Below are 15,000 nucleotides of genomic sequence, written 5' to 3'. Positions count from 1 at the left end.
GTATTCAATACCACACGGGAAAATCAATCATAGTCAATGAAAGGTATCATTTCTCCTTATAGCTTTTGTTTTTCGTGAACCTATCACATAATTACCACTCTACCAACCCCACTGACAACCTCTTATGTCCATTCCTCTCCCCAGTGGCTCTCTCACCGTAGCAGGAGTTGGTGACGGAGCAGGAAGCTGAGAAGTCAAACTGTATGAAGGCATCCTGACCCAGGCTGATGTCTGTGGTGACAGCGTAGCGCGTGTTGGACTTCTCTATAAAGGCGAAGGCCGCCCCGTCAGAACCACACACGGGCATACGGGTACCCCCGGGGTGGAGCAGCCAGGAACGACCGTCCAGAGAGGAGAAGTCGTCCTCCAGAGGTCCCCAGCCACTGGCACTGCCACCCACCACCAGCTGGTAGAGGAAAGACAGACGTAGGATCCTGTCATACAGGCAGGACGCTGATTGGCCAAAATATGTATATACACTGACTATACCAAACATTCTTTCCATGACAGACTGACCAGGTGAATCCAGGTGAAAGCTATGATCCCTTATTGATGTCACCTGTTAAATCCACTTCAATCAGTGTCGATGAAGGGAAGGAGGCAGGTTAGAAAATTATTTTTAAGTCTTTAATAAACAGTTGAGACGTGGATTGTGTATGTCAAAATCTAAATAAAATTGTATCGGTCACATACACATATTTAGCAGATGTTATTGCGTGTGTAGTGAAATGCCTGTGTTCCTAGCTCCATCTAACAATTCACAACAATACACACAAATCTAAAAGTAAAAGAATGGAATTAATATGGAATACATACATATTAGATTGAGTAATGTCAGAGTGGCATTGACTAAAGTCCAGTAGAATAGAATACAGTAAATACATATAAGATGAGTAAAGCAGTATGTAAACATTATTAAAGTGACTAGTGATCCATTATTAAAATGGCCAGTGATGTCTATGTATATAGGGAAGCAGTCTCTAAGGTGCAGGGTTGCGTAACCGGGGGGGAAGCCGGCTAGTGATGGCTATTTAACAGTCTGATGGCCTTGAGATACTCAAGCTCTGATTCACCTGTATTGATCCCGTCTTCTGGATGATAACGGGGTGAACAGGCCGTGGCTCCAGTGGTTGATGTCCTTGATGTAATTTTTGGCCTTCCTGTGACATTGGGTGCTGTAGGTTTCCTGGAGGGCAGGTAGTTCGTCCCCGGTGATGCATTGTGCAGATCGCACCACCCTCTGGAGTATGTGAGGGTTTTAGGTGCCAAGCCTAATTTCTTCAGCCTCTTGAGGTTGAAGAGGCGCTGTTGGCCTTCTTCACCACACTGTCTGTGTGGGTGGACCATTTCAGCTCGTCAGTGATGTGTTCGCTGAGGAACTTGAAGCTTTCCACCTTCTCCACTGCTGTCCTGTCGTTGTGGATAGGGGGGGTGCTCCCTCTGCTGTTTCCTGAAGTCCGTGATCATCTCCTTTGTTTTGTTTTGTTGAGTGTGAGGTTATTTTCCTGGCACCACTCTCCCAAGGCCCTCACCACCTCCGTGTAGGCTGTCTGGTCATTGTTGGTAATCAGGCCTACTACTGTTGTGTCGTCTGATTGAGTTGGAGGAGTTCGTGGCCACACAGTCATGGGTGAACAGGGAGTACAGGAGGGGGCTAAACACGCACCCGTGTGGGGCCCCTGTGTTGAGGATCAGCGAAGTGGAGGTATTGTTTTCTACCTTTACCACCTGGGGGTGGCCCGTCAGGAAGTCCAGGACCCAGTTGCAAAAGGGGGGGGGGTTCTCAGACCCAGCGCCCCGAGCTTAATGATGAGCTTGGAGGGTACTATGGTGTTGAATGCTGAGCTACAGTCAATAAACAGCATTCGTAAATAGGTGTTCCTCTTGTCCAGATGGGATAGGGCAGTGTGTAGTGCAATGGTGATTGCATCGTCTGTGGATCTATTAGGCCGGTTAGCAAATTGAAGTTTGTCTATGGTGTCAGGTAAGGTAGAAAACTTCATGATGACAGAAGTGAGTGCTACGGGACGATAGTAATTTAGTTCAGTTACCTTTGATTTCTTGGGTACAGGAACAACGTTGGATGTCTTGAAGCAAGTGAGGACAGTAGACTGGGATAGGGAGAGATTGAATATGTTCGGAAACACTCCAGTCAGCTGGTCTGCGCATGCTCTGAGGACGAAGCTAGGGATGCCGTCTGGGCCAGCAGCCTTGCGAGTGTTAAAACCTCTTAGAGATCGGGCTACTTTTTTCAACATTCTGTTAGAGGGGCTGAGTCACTGGCTTACTGAGGCTCTCTCATGCCGTCCCTGGAAGGGGTGCGTCACCTGAGTGGGTTGATTCATTGATGTGGTCATCCTGTCTGGGTTGGCGCCCCCCCTTGGGTTGTGCCATGGTGGAGATCTTTGCAGGCTATACTCAGCTTTGTCTCAGGATGGTAAGTTGGTGGTTGAAGATATCCCTCTACTGGTGTGGGGGCTGTGCTTTGGCAAAGTGGGTGGGGTTATATCCTTCCTGTTTGGCCCTGTCCGGGGGTGTCCTCGGATGGGGCCACAGTGTCTCCTGAACCCTCCTGTCTCAGCCTCCAGTATTTATGCTGCAGTAGTTTATGTGTCGGGGGGCTGGGGTCAGTTTGTTATATCTGGAGTACTTCTCCAGTCCAATTCGGTGTCCTGTGTGAATCTAAGTGTGCGTTCTCTAATTCTCTCCTTCTCTCTCTCGGAGGACCTGAGCCTTAGGACCATGCCCCAGGACTACCTGACATGATGACTCCTTGCTGTCCCCAGTCCACCTGGCCGTGCTGCTGCTCCAGTTTCAACTGTTCTGCCTTATTATTATTCGACCATGCTGGTAATTTATGAACATTTGAACATCTTGGCCATGTTCTGTTCTAATCTCCACCCGGCACAGCCGGAAGAGGACTGGCCACCCCACATATGCTCTCTCTAATTATCTTTCTTTCTCTCTCTCGGAGGACCTGAGCCCTAGGACCATGCCCCAGGACTACCTGACATGATGACTCCTTGCTGTCCCCAGTCCACCTGGCCGTGCTGCTGCTCCAGTTTCAACTGTTCTGCCTTATTATTATTCGACCATGCTGGTCATTTATGAACATTTGAACATCTTGGCTATGTTCTGTTATAATCTCTACCCGGCACAGCCAGAAGAGGACTGGCCACCCCACATAGCCTGGTTCCTCTCTAGGTTTCTTCCTAGGTTTTGGCCTTTCGAGGGAGTTTTTCCTAACCACCGTGCTTCTACACCTGCATTGCTTGCTGTTTGGGGTTTTAGGCTGGGTTTCTGTACAGCACTTTGAGATATCAGCTGATGTACGAAGGGCTATATAAATAAATTTGATTTGATTTGTTAAAAATCGCGCAACATTTCAACGTCCTGCTACTCATGCCAGGAATATAGTCTATGCATATGATTAGTATGTGTGCATAGAAAACACTCTGAAGTTTCTAGAACTGGTTCAATGGTGTCTGTGACTATAACAGAACGAGTTCCGTGGTCAAAATCGCCAGAAAACCTGGTCACTAAATCGACGAAGAAAAAATCAATCCGCCAGCCCATGTATTGTCTATTTGAAGAAAAAATAATTAAGAGTGAGATTACAGTTCCTACAGCTTCCACATGATGTCGCCAGTGTTGTGATTTCAATTCAACTAAATCCTTGGTCATCTGAGTAATAGCCACATCCGGTTGTCAAGTCCACAGCTGTAAACAATGGAACCGGAAAAGTTAGTTACGTTACCCAAACTCGTGCTTATTGAATACAGATCGCTCCGTGATCAATTTGATCGTTTATTAACGTTTAGTAATACCTAAAGTTGAATTACAGAAGTAGTTTGAAGTGTTTTGTCAAAGTTTATAGGCAACTTTTTTAATTTTAAAAAATAACGTTGCGTTTAAAAAATGTGTTTTTACTGGATCTGATGGTGTTCATAAATTGACATTTTGGGTACTAAAGGACCGATTTAATCGAAAAAAAACCCCAATTGTGATGTTTATGGGACATATAGGAGAGCCAACAAAGAATCTCGTCAAAGGTAATGAATGTTTTATATTTTATTTATGCGTTTTGTGTAGTGCCGGCTACGCTAATTCCTTTGTTTACGTCCCTTCTGGTATTTCGGCGTGTTGCCTGCTATCAGATAATAGCTACTCATGCTTTCGCCGAAAAGCATTTTACAAATCTGACTCGTTGGCTTGATTCACAACGAGTGTAGCTTGAATTGACTACCCTGCATGTGAATTTTAATGAACGTTTGAGTTTTAATGAGTACTATTAGCATTTGGCGTAGTGCATTTGCATTTATTGTTGGCAGGGGGTGCGGTTGCGTCTCGGGTGGGCCAGACAGGTTAACACAATGAAATGTCTTACTCACGTCGGCCACAGATAGGGAGAGCCCACAGTCCTTGGTAGCGGGCCGAGTCAGTGCCGCTGTGTTATCCTCAAAGTGGGTGAAGAAGGTGTTTAGGTTGTCCGGAAGCAAGACGTCGGTGTCCTGGTTGGCTGGTTTTCCCTTTGTTGTCTGTAATGGTCTGTAGACCCTGCCACGTACGTCTAGTTTCTGAGCAGTTGAATTGCGACTCCCCCTTGTCTCTGCTCCCGAGTGGCGCAGTGGTCTAAAGCACTGCATTTTAGTGCAAGAGGTGTCACTACAGTCCCTGGTTCAAATCCAGGCTGCATCACATCCGGACGGTTTTGGGAATCCCATATGGCGGCGCAAAATTGGCCCAGCGTCACCTTTTGGTAGGCCGGCATTGTAAGAATAAGGATTTGTTCTTAACTGACTTACCTAGTTCTATAAAGGTTAAATAAAAACACATTTTGTCTTACAGAGGGCATAACTGGACTGTTTGTATTCAACCATATTCCCAGTCACCTTGCCGTGGTTAAATGTGGTGGTTCGCACTTTCAGTTCTTCACGAATGCTGCCATCTATTCACGGTTTCTGGTTTGGGTAGGTTTTAAATCTCACAGTAGCTACATCATCTCCAATGCACTTCCTGATGAACTCAGTCACCGTATCCGTGTATTTGTCAATGTTATTCTCGTAGGCTACCCGGAACAAATAACAGTCCGCGTGATCAACACAATCTTGAAGCATGGATTCCAATTGGTCAGACCAGCGTTGAGTAGACCTTAGCATGGGTACTTCCTGTTTTAGTTTCTGCCTATTGTAAGGGAGGAGAAAAATGGAGCCGTGATCTGATTAGCTAAAGGGAGGGCGGGGGAGGGCCTTTTTGAAAAGTTTAGTAACAGTGGTCCAATGTTTTTCCAGCGCGAGTCAATGTGTTGGTAGAACTTCGATAGCATTTTCCTCAAATTTGCTTTGTTAAAATCATCAGCTACAATAAATGCGGCCTCATGATATGTGGTTTCCAGTATGCATGAAGTCCAGTGCAGTTCTTTAAGGGCCGTCGTGGTATCGGCTTGAAGGGGAATATACACGGCTGTGACTATAACCTAAGATAATTCTCTTGGGAGGTAATACGGTCGCCATTTGATTGAGAGGTATTCTAAGTCGGGTGAACAAATGGACTTGAGTTTCTGTTTGTTATCATAATCACACCCTGAGTAGTTAATCATGTTTTTCTTGTTGCCGGATAGTTCTTTATTCCTGTCTGTGTGATGTACTGAGAATCCAGCTGGCTGTATGGATGGGGACAGTACATCCAGAGAGTTCTTTATTCCTGTCTGTGTGATGTACTGAGAACCCAGCTGGCTGTTTGGACAGGGACAGTATATCCAGAGAGAGACAGTGTTTCATTGAAACAGAGTATGCTACAATTCCTGATGTCTTTCTGGATGGAGATACTTGCCCTGAGCTCGTCTACTTTATTACACCTAGACTGAAGATTAGCGAGTAATATACTTGGAATTGGTGGACGGTGTGCACGCCTCCTGAGTCGGACTAGAAGTCCCCTGCGAATACCTCTTCTCCGACAGCGGTGTCTTGGAGCAGCCTCTGGGAAAAGTTCAATTACGAACAAAGGATCCAATTCGGGAAAGTTGTATTCCTGGTTATAATGAGTTACCGCCGCTCTGTTATCCAAAAAGTTATTTCCGTCTGTATAATAATTCTGGGCTAATAATGTAAGAAATAACACCCACAAAACAAAATACAACAAAGTTGCTTAGGAGTTGGATGCTGAGCTGCCATATATCTGTTGACGCCATCTTATGTGTGCGATTCAGAGGGTGAACGGGCAAGACAAAACATTTAGGTGCCTTTGCAACTCAATATGAGGAATGTAGTGTAGACTGAGTATACCAACCTAAGGTACTGCCTTAGTCAGATAATGATAGATGGCAGGATGGATGAGGAGATTGATGAACGGACAAACATGTTTACATTTACATTCAGCAAACGACTTGAAGGAGCAATTTGTGTTAAGTTCCTTGCTTATTAAGGGCACATTGACAGATTTCTTTTCTTCTCCCTCCTCCCCAAGTCAGATCAGGGATTCAAACCAGACACCTTTCGGTTACTGACTGAAAGCTCTTAAACACTAGGCTATCTGCCGATTTAGGGAAGGTGTCTCACCTGATCAATGACCCATGGACTGTAGAAATGTCCGTTCTCAGAGGGCTGCCACCAGCGGAGACGCGTGGAGGAGGTACGGGCACGCAGAGGGATCTCCAGGGCCACCAGGCGAGCCTGGTTACTGCTGTTGGAGAAGATGATGATGGATGATGAAGATGATGATGATGATGGATGATGAATGATGATGGATGATGATGAAGATGATGATGGATGATGATGATGATGATGACGACGATGATGACGACGACGACGACGATTACGATGATGATGATATAAGATAATAATAAGTTAAGATTACAGTAAAAATGCCTTTGCGTTGAAAAACAACAACAAAACGAATCTCCTGAAAGGACATAACAACAGACAAAAACACGGAGGTCCAAGGGAACCATACAAGAGAATCCGTTAGTATTCACTCCAACCTGTTTGAGAAGAGGAAGTCCTGCAGCAGGCCCCAGGTCAGACCTCCGTCTACAGAGAACTGGAGCAGGACGGGCTGGGAACGGGGGTCTGGGGACGTCTTCCCACAGCCCAGACGCAGGAAGAACTGAACAAACCTGTAGGAAAAATTTAGTATTTATAATGCACATCAATAATGCACATCAATAAATATATTTATACTGTATATATATATATATATGAACGTGTGTGTGTGTGTGTGTGTGTGCGAGTACATCTGTTTTCAGATTGGTACCATTTGATTGCACACACATTTTACTATCAATGTGAGGACCATGCCACTGGAAAAGTGAGGACCAGGCTTTCCAATAGGACGAGATATAAAGTAATACCACACCTTACCATTAGACGGTCTCAGTAGCACATCTATCTGTTAACCCCCCCCCCCCCCACAGTACCTGGCATTGGAAAGGTCCATGTCGTTAGTGACCAGCATGCGCACGCCATCCTCGCTGAAGAACAGGTGGTTCCCACTGGACATGATGCCACATTTCCTGCTTGGCTTCCCTCCACTCAGAAGCCTGAACCTCTCTGCATCCATCGCCCCCCCTACACACACACACACACACACACACACACACACACACACACACACACACACACACACACACACACACACACACACACGCTAGAACTTGCACACTAGATAATGTAATACATCTAGAACTAGCACACTAGATAATGTAATACAGCTAGGACTAGCACACTAGATAATGTAATAACGCTAGGACTATAGTAGCACACTAGATAATGCAATAAAGCTAGGACTATAGTACCACACTAGATAATGCACTAAAGCTAGGACTAGCACACTAGATAATGCAATAAAGCTAGGACTAGCACACTGACATGTTTTGCACTGCAAACACTACTAACACGATACATAATGACAGACAAATGACAGATATATCCATCAGATTGAATAGACCTTCAGGTGATGATGAACAATAGACTAGTAAAACAAATATACACAACAAACTAGAAATACAGTGTGTTCATCACAACAGCCATCTGTTCTCAACAGTCAGCTGCAGTCTGCTGGAGTCCGTGACAGAGTGCAGCTCTGCGAGTATTGAAGGCAACCTCTCAATACTCGAACACTGTGTATGGACAGCACAAATACAGTCTACTACTCACACACACACTCATACACACTCATACACACACACACACACACACACACACACACACACACACACACACATACGCACGCACGCACGCACGCACACGCGTGCACACACACACAGACACACACACACACACACGCATATACTCTGGCACATACTCTGGCACATACTCCCTCTGTGTTTGTGTGGGCATCTGCGTTTTCTTGAACCTTTGAGGGAGTGGATGTTCAACCAATAGATACAAAGGGATTAGTTAAGGTTAAAGGTTAAGGTTATAGGCTCAGGATTAGGCACAAGATCAGGGGGGGTGTGGGGGTTAGGGTTTACTATAACCGCCAAACGAAACCATACGAAATCTACCCGCAATATCTCTATCACTGCCTACCTTCAAAGTCTTCCTTGAGAAAATCAGGGTTGAGTGTGTCAGGTTGGGAGCAGTCTGCGCCAGAGTAGCCTGGGTCACAGACACAGTGTGTCCCCTTCACACACGTCCCATGTCCGTTACACATGTCCTGGCACTGGGGGCCAATGTACACACTGTCCAGGGCCCAGGTAGGAGGGGAGGAACTGCTGGAGAAGAAGCCCTGGTACCAACGGAACCGGATGGAGCTGGCGTGGGCGGAGGTCAGAGAAAGATTGGTAGCAATGAATCAAGGAATCACTGAATCAGGGAATCAATGAATCACTGAATCAAGGAATCAAGGAATCAAGGAATCACTGAATCAATGAATCAAGGAATCACTGAATCAAGGAATCACTGAATCACTGAATCAAGGAATCAAGGAATCAATGAATCACTGAATCAAGGAATCAATGAATCACTGAATCAATCAATCAATCAAATGTATTACAGTTTTTGCCGATCGTTTACACACTGAAAGTGAATGTTTAGACAAAAACATCCAAACCGTAAATTTTTAAACAAAGGTACAAAAGTACAAAAACACTTTCTGCTTTGTTTGTTTGTTTGTATGTGCAAAACACTACACACTGTTTCTTACATTAGACACTTCGTTCAAGAATGAAATCTCTTCTTTTCAAAATGAAAAACATACCTGAAATTGGCAACACACACACACACACACACACACACACACACACACACACACACACACACACACACACACACACACACACACACACACACACACACACACACACACACACACACACACACACACACACACACACGCACACTGTAACTGCCTTGCCTGTAGCTAGTAGTTTTGACTGAATGTGTCTGAACCACCCAACCCACCCACCCAACCCCCTCCCCCATCCTTGTGTGAAAATGTAGACATTGTAGTCCTGTGTTTTGAGTTACACCGTATTTACGGTACAGTGTGTTTAAAGTGTTTATGTTCTGTTCACAGAGAGTCCTGGACTTTGATGCAGCTGCACAGCCTCATCAGTTGATGAAGCTGGACTCAATCTAGTTCAAATCAGAAGTCGGGGCCGAACTGTTCTAGGACAAGGAGCCGTTGTGAATGTTCCTGGGCAGTGAGGGGGAATGTTATAGGACAAAGAGCTGTTGTGAATGTCCCTGGGCAGCGAGGGGGAATGTTATAGGACAAAGAGCCGTTGTGAATGTCCCTGGGCAGCGAGGGGGAATGTTATAGGACAAGGAGCTGTTGTGAATGTCCCTGGGCAGCGAGGGGGAATGTTATAGGACAAAGAGCCGTTGTGAATGTCCCTGGGCAGCGTGGGGGAAATATCCCCTTGTGGGCCGCCATTAGTCTGCAAGGAGTTCTCCATCACCATGGCAACCTCGGTCCCTACAATACTGCACACATTATCTGGATGCACTACATAATGCAGTTGTACAGGGCAGACCAGAGCAGCCCAGGTTTGTTGTCGTCTGGGATAATGTTAGTTTCCACCGGGCTGCTCTAGTCAGGGACCGGTTCACCAACCGCAATACCTTCTCAGTTGTATACTTGCTCCCTTATACTCCCCATTTCTCAATCTGATTGAGGAATAATGGTGTTGGAAAGTGTTTGCCCGCCAACCACACGCCCGCCAACCACATGCCCGCCAACCACTGCAAGTAATGGAAGAGGCATACGGAGACATTGAGATGGGGGTCAGTCCAGGGTTGGATACGGAACTGGAACAGAAGCCTGTCTGAGAACATTGAAAAGGTATACGAAGTACTAAAAGACAGCAGTGTTTTGCATAAAAGTACATCAGTGTGTTTCTGCTTTGAAAGAGCCATTCAAATGGTGCCTGTGTGTGTTATCATTTTGTAGAAAAAAAATGCCATTTGAAAAAGGATTGTTAGGTCTTGATTGCATTTAATTTTGGCGTAGAAGTGAGATGTTTATCTCCAAGGGTTGTGTCTTAGTTGGCTTGTGTGTAGAGTTTTTGACTCAATGAGCCAAGTGTGCAACAAGTGTGTAAGCAATCGCAAAAACAAACTGTAATAAAGACATTTTTCTCCTTCCCATCAGCATTTGCACAACACTTTTCGAGAAACCCAGCTTAGACTCCAACGAGAAAAGAAAAAGCAGCAGCACAAGTTATCAGGAAAAACATCCCAGAAAGGAACCAGGCTCACCCGCAGAGTCTCAGCTTGCCAAAGTGGATGACCTCCCGCCTCCAGCCCTGGGTGGTTCCCGGGTAGTAGACACTGGCAGGGTGCAGCTCTGTGGAGCACAGGGAAGAGGGCTGGGGGCCTCCTGAACACAAGGGCACCAGGAGGTACCAGGTGGATCCAAAGTCCCTGGAGAACTCCAGTCGTACCGGGTTAGAGGCGGAGCTGTCTGCCGTGCAGCCCACGTTGATCTGAAATGGAACGGGTATACTTCTTATCATGTTGCGATCATATAATTATTTAGAAGAAAAAGAAACGCACACCTGTTTAGTCGAGGTGCTGGCTAGCGGAGTAGAACACTTGAAAATCAAAGAGAGCCGCTCACACGAGGAGCTCAGATGCAAAAATGTAATCACCAACGTTTCGACAGCCAAGCTGTCTTCATCAGGGATCACCATTCATTAAAATGTCACACAAAGAACACCATACAAACCACAAATGGGGATAGCATACAATCATAGATTAGTTTGACTACACAATCTTACAAACAATTACAATGGCAAAGTCACAATAATCACAAGAATGGCTTCAGATCAAAGTCTACGTTGAGGCAAGGATCCCTTTTTTTATGCCATTTTAATCTTTGATAATTAACCAATGATATTAGGCCACTCTTGGCCATGATGACAGACACCTGTGTCTTCTGACACTACATAAACGAGTCATCCCGCAGTGTTTGTGATTATACCCTGATGAAGACAGCCTGGCTGTCCAAACGTTGGTAATTACATTTTTGCATCTGAGCTCCTAGAGTGTGCGGCTCTCTTTTATTATCATATAATTATTACAATAATACATTTTAGTCATTCAGTCGTCTGAGGACACAACACAGGAAAACAATTATGATATTCATTTAAGAAATCTTTATCCAATACCAAGCAAGATCTACCAGTTCTATACCCACTGCCTTGAGGGAGCTTCAGCAAGAAACATTTTCAACAAACATAAAATAATTCTGGACCTCTGAAACAAGCTTACCATTTTTCTACATTTTCAAGTTCCTATGATTATAATACGATTAATTATTTCTGTAACATAATGATGATCATTAACCAGCCTACACCACAGAGGAGAGTAATTATACTGACTGATCATTTATATGAATCAAGCATATAAATGAGTCATTATCATTTCAAAAACCCGTTGCTTTGCCCTCCACTATTACAGTATATAAGGATTATTTTCCCCATTAAGTTCCTCTTTCAGCATTCATTATTCCTCTCCTCTTCTACCCCAGGCCTTCTCTCTCCTCTCAGTCTCTCTGTTATCTCTCTCTGTTCATAGCCTACTCATTCCTCTCCTCTTCTACCCCAGGCCTTCTCTCTCCTCTCAGTCTCTCTGCTATCTCTCTCTGTTCATAGCCTACTCATTCCTCTCCTTTCTACCCCAGGCCTTCTCTCTCCTCTCAGTCTCTCTGTTCATAGCCCACTCATTCCTCTCCTCTTCTACCCCAGGACTTCTCTCTCCTCTCAGTCTCTCTGTTCATAGCCCACTCATTCCTCTCCTCTTCTACCCCAGGCCTTCTCTCTCCTCTCAGTCTCTCCGTTCATAGCCCACTCATTCCTCTCCTCTTCTACCCCAGGACTTCTCTCTCCTCTCAGTCTCTCTGTTATCTCTCTCTTTTCATAGCCCACTCATTCCTCTCCTCTTCTACCCCAGGCCTTCTTTCTCCTCTCAGTCTCTCTGTTATCTCTCTCTGTTCATAGCCCACTCATTCCTCTCCATAGCCCACTCATTCTCTCCTCTTCTACCCCAGGCCTCTCTCTCCTTTCAGTCTCTCTACCCCGATCTCTCTCTGTTCATAGCCCACTCATTCCTCTCCTCTTCTACCCCAGGCCTTCTCTCTCCTCTCAGTCTCTCTGCTATCTCTCTCTGTTCATAGCCTACTCATTCCTCTCCTCTTCTACCCCAGGCCTTCTCTCTCCTCTCAGTCTCTCTGTTCATAGCCCACTCATTCCTCTCCTCTTCTACCCCAGGCCTTCTCTCTCCTCTCAGTCTCTCTGTTCATAGCCCACTCATTCCTCTCCTCTTCTACCCCAGGCCTTCTCTCTCCTCTCAGTCTCTCTGTTCATAGCCCACTCATTCCTCTCGTCTTCTACCCCAGGCCTTCTCTCTCCTCTCAGTCTCTCTGTTATCTCTCTCTGTTCATAGCCCACTCATTCCTCTCCTCTTCTACCCCAGGACTTCTCTCTCCTCTCAGTCTCTCTGTTATCTCTCTCTGTTCATAGCCCACTCATTCCTCTCCTCTTCTACCCCAGGCCTTCTCTCTCCCCTCAGTCTCTCTGTTATCTCTCTCTGTTCATAGCCCACTCATTCCTTTCCTCTTCTACACCAGGACTTCTCTCTCCTCTCAGTCTCTCTGTTCATAGCCCACTCATTCCTCTCCTCTTCTACCCCAGGCCTTCTCTCTCCTCTCAGTCTCTGTTATCTCTCTCTGTTCATAGCCTACTCATTCCTCTCCTCTTCTACCCCAGGACTTCTCTCTCCTCTCAGTTATCGCTCTCTGTTCATAGCCCACTCATTCCTCTCCTCTTCTACCCCAGGACTTCTCTCTCCTCTCAGTTATCTCTCTCTGTTCATAGCCCACTCATTCCTCTCCTCTTCTACCCCAGGCCTTCTCTCTCCTCTCAGTTATCTCTCTCTGTTCATAGCCCACTCATTCCTCTCCTCTTCTACCCCAGGCCTTCTCTCTCCTCTCAGTTATCTCTCTCTGTTCATAGCCCACTCATTCCTCTCCTCTTCTACCCCAGGACTTCTCTCTCCTCTCAGTCTCTCAGTTATCTCTCTCTGTTCATAGCCCACTCATTCCTCTCCTCTTCTACCCCAGGCCTTCTCTCTCCTCTCAGTTATCTCTCTCTGTTGTCTCTCTCTGTTGTCTCTCTCTGTTGTCTCTCTCTGTTGTCTCTCTCTGTTCATACCCCACTCATTCCTCTCCTCTTCTACCCCAGGCCTTCTCTCCTCTCTGTCTCTCTAATCTGTCTCTGTTATCTCTCTCTGTTATCTCTCTATGTTATCTCTCTCTGTTCATACCCCACTCATTTCTCTCCTCTTTCCCCATTTCTTTCCTCTTTTCCTTCACTCCTTTCCTTGCCCACTTTGTTTTCTCAACCAGCCAGTCTGTTCTCTCTCTTCTGTTCATACCTCAAACTGGATGATAGTGTTCTCGTAGGACGTGTGTGTGTGTGTGTGTGTTCATACCTCAAACTGGATGATGGTGTTCTCGTAGGACGTGTGTGTGTGTGTGTGTGTGTGTGTGTGTGTGTGTGTGTTAGTGTGTGTGTGTTCATACCTCAAACTGGATGATGGTGTTCTCGTTGACGTCAATGTCTCTGGTGGTTATTGAATGTTCTCCCAGCTCACTGGATAAAAACACCATGGCCGACTCGTCCTTCTCCCTGTACACACAGAGACACGGTCCGTTATCAACAATCCTTTGTCAGCAGGGGTTGGGCTCAAGTCCAACTCACTTCAGTCGATTCAGGAAGTATACTGACATTCCAAATCCAATTTGAATTGGATTTATTTATTTTCCGTTAACCTCTAAAAGTCTAAGTCTTTAGGGGGAAGGGTTCTACTAAGCTAACATATGAATATTTTTTAAGATGGCCGTACCATGGAACATTTAGCTATTAGCATTTAGCTATTAGCATTTAGCTATTTTACATTCAATATTAGGATCCCTGTAGATATATATATATATATATATATATATATATATATATATATATATATATGCATTACAGTTTTTATCATTTGATAAAATATAGATATAGGCTTTTATTACTATAGCACATAGAAACACATTGAATAACACATTCATAATGGCAAAACAAATAAATCATAAGGAAGAGGGTTTTGAAGTGTCTGTCCTAAACCTAGGAGATATAAGAAAGATCAGGAAATGGTGTTGTTTTTTGGATACATATTTATAAGCTCTTCTTTTTTGTCGGCACAAAACTACCTCTATGGTTCTTTCAGACTCTTTCAGACTGGTTAGCTTCAGACTCGTCCCGTGACAACTGGTGAGGGTTGTAGAGCAAAACGGAGAACACCGTTGTGTTCGTGAGAATCTCTCCTTTCTATAGAGGGGTCGGCGTTCGGCTGCTACAAACATTTTTCGTAAGAAGATTTTCAGGACAAACTGACAGACACCACTGTAGTTTGGCTACCATCCACCGCAGACGTGGAAGGAGAGAGGAGGACGTGGAAGGAGAGAGGAGGGCGTGGAAGGAGAGAGGAGGACGTGGAAGGAGAGAGAAGGACG

At 45.3% G+C, this 15,000-nt stretch overlaps 1 protein-coding gene across 1 annotated transcript in view; it reads right to left on the bottom strand.

The window, feature by feature from the left end:
• The window catches only part of LOC135509782 (reelin-like), a 71,374-nt gene that overhangs the window by 34,795 nt on the left and 21,579 nt on the right, over positions 1–15,000 (bottom strand). Inside the window, exons 14-20 of the mRNA XM_064930681.1 lie at positions 14,026–14,131; positions 10,701–10,927; positions 8,529–8,752; positions 7,415–7,565; positions 6,980–7,114; positions 6,558–6,681; positions 157–406 (exon numbers count right to left, since the gene is read on the bottom strand). Of these exons, the coding sequence (XP_064786753.1) occupies positions 157–406; positions 6,558–6,681; positions 6,980–7,114; positions 7,415–7,565; positions 8,529–8,752; positions 10,701–10,927; positions 14,026–14,131 (1,217 nt within the window). The remainder of the gene's footprint in view (positions 1–156; positions 407–6,557; positions 6,682–6,979; positions 7,115–7,414; positions 7,566–8,528; positions 8,753–10,700; positions 10,928–14,025; positions 14,132–15,000) is intronic.

The sequence above is a fragment of the Oncorhynchus masou genome, chromosome 22 (assembly GCF_036934945.1).
Source record: "Oncorhynchus masou masou isolate Uvic2021 chromosome 22, UVic_Omas_1.1, whole genome shotgun sequence".
NCBI classification, from domain to species: domain Eukaryota; kingdom Metazoa; phylum Chordata; class Actinopteri; order Salmoniformes; family Salmonidae; genus Oncorhynchus; species Oncorhynchus masou.
The sequence above is the reverse complement of the archived record's forward strand: the minus strand, read 5'-3'. Positions and strand labels throughout refer to the sequence as shown.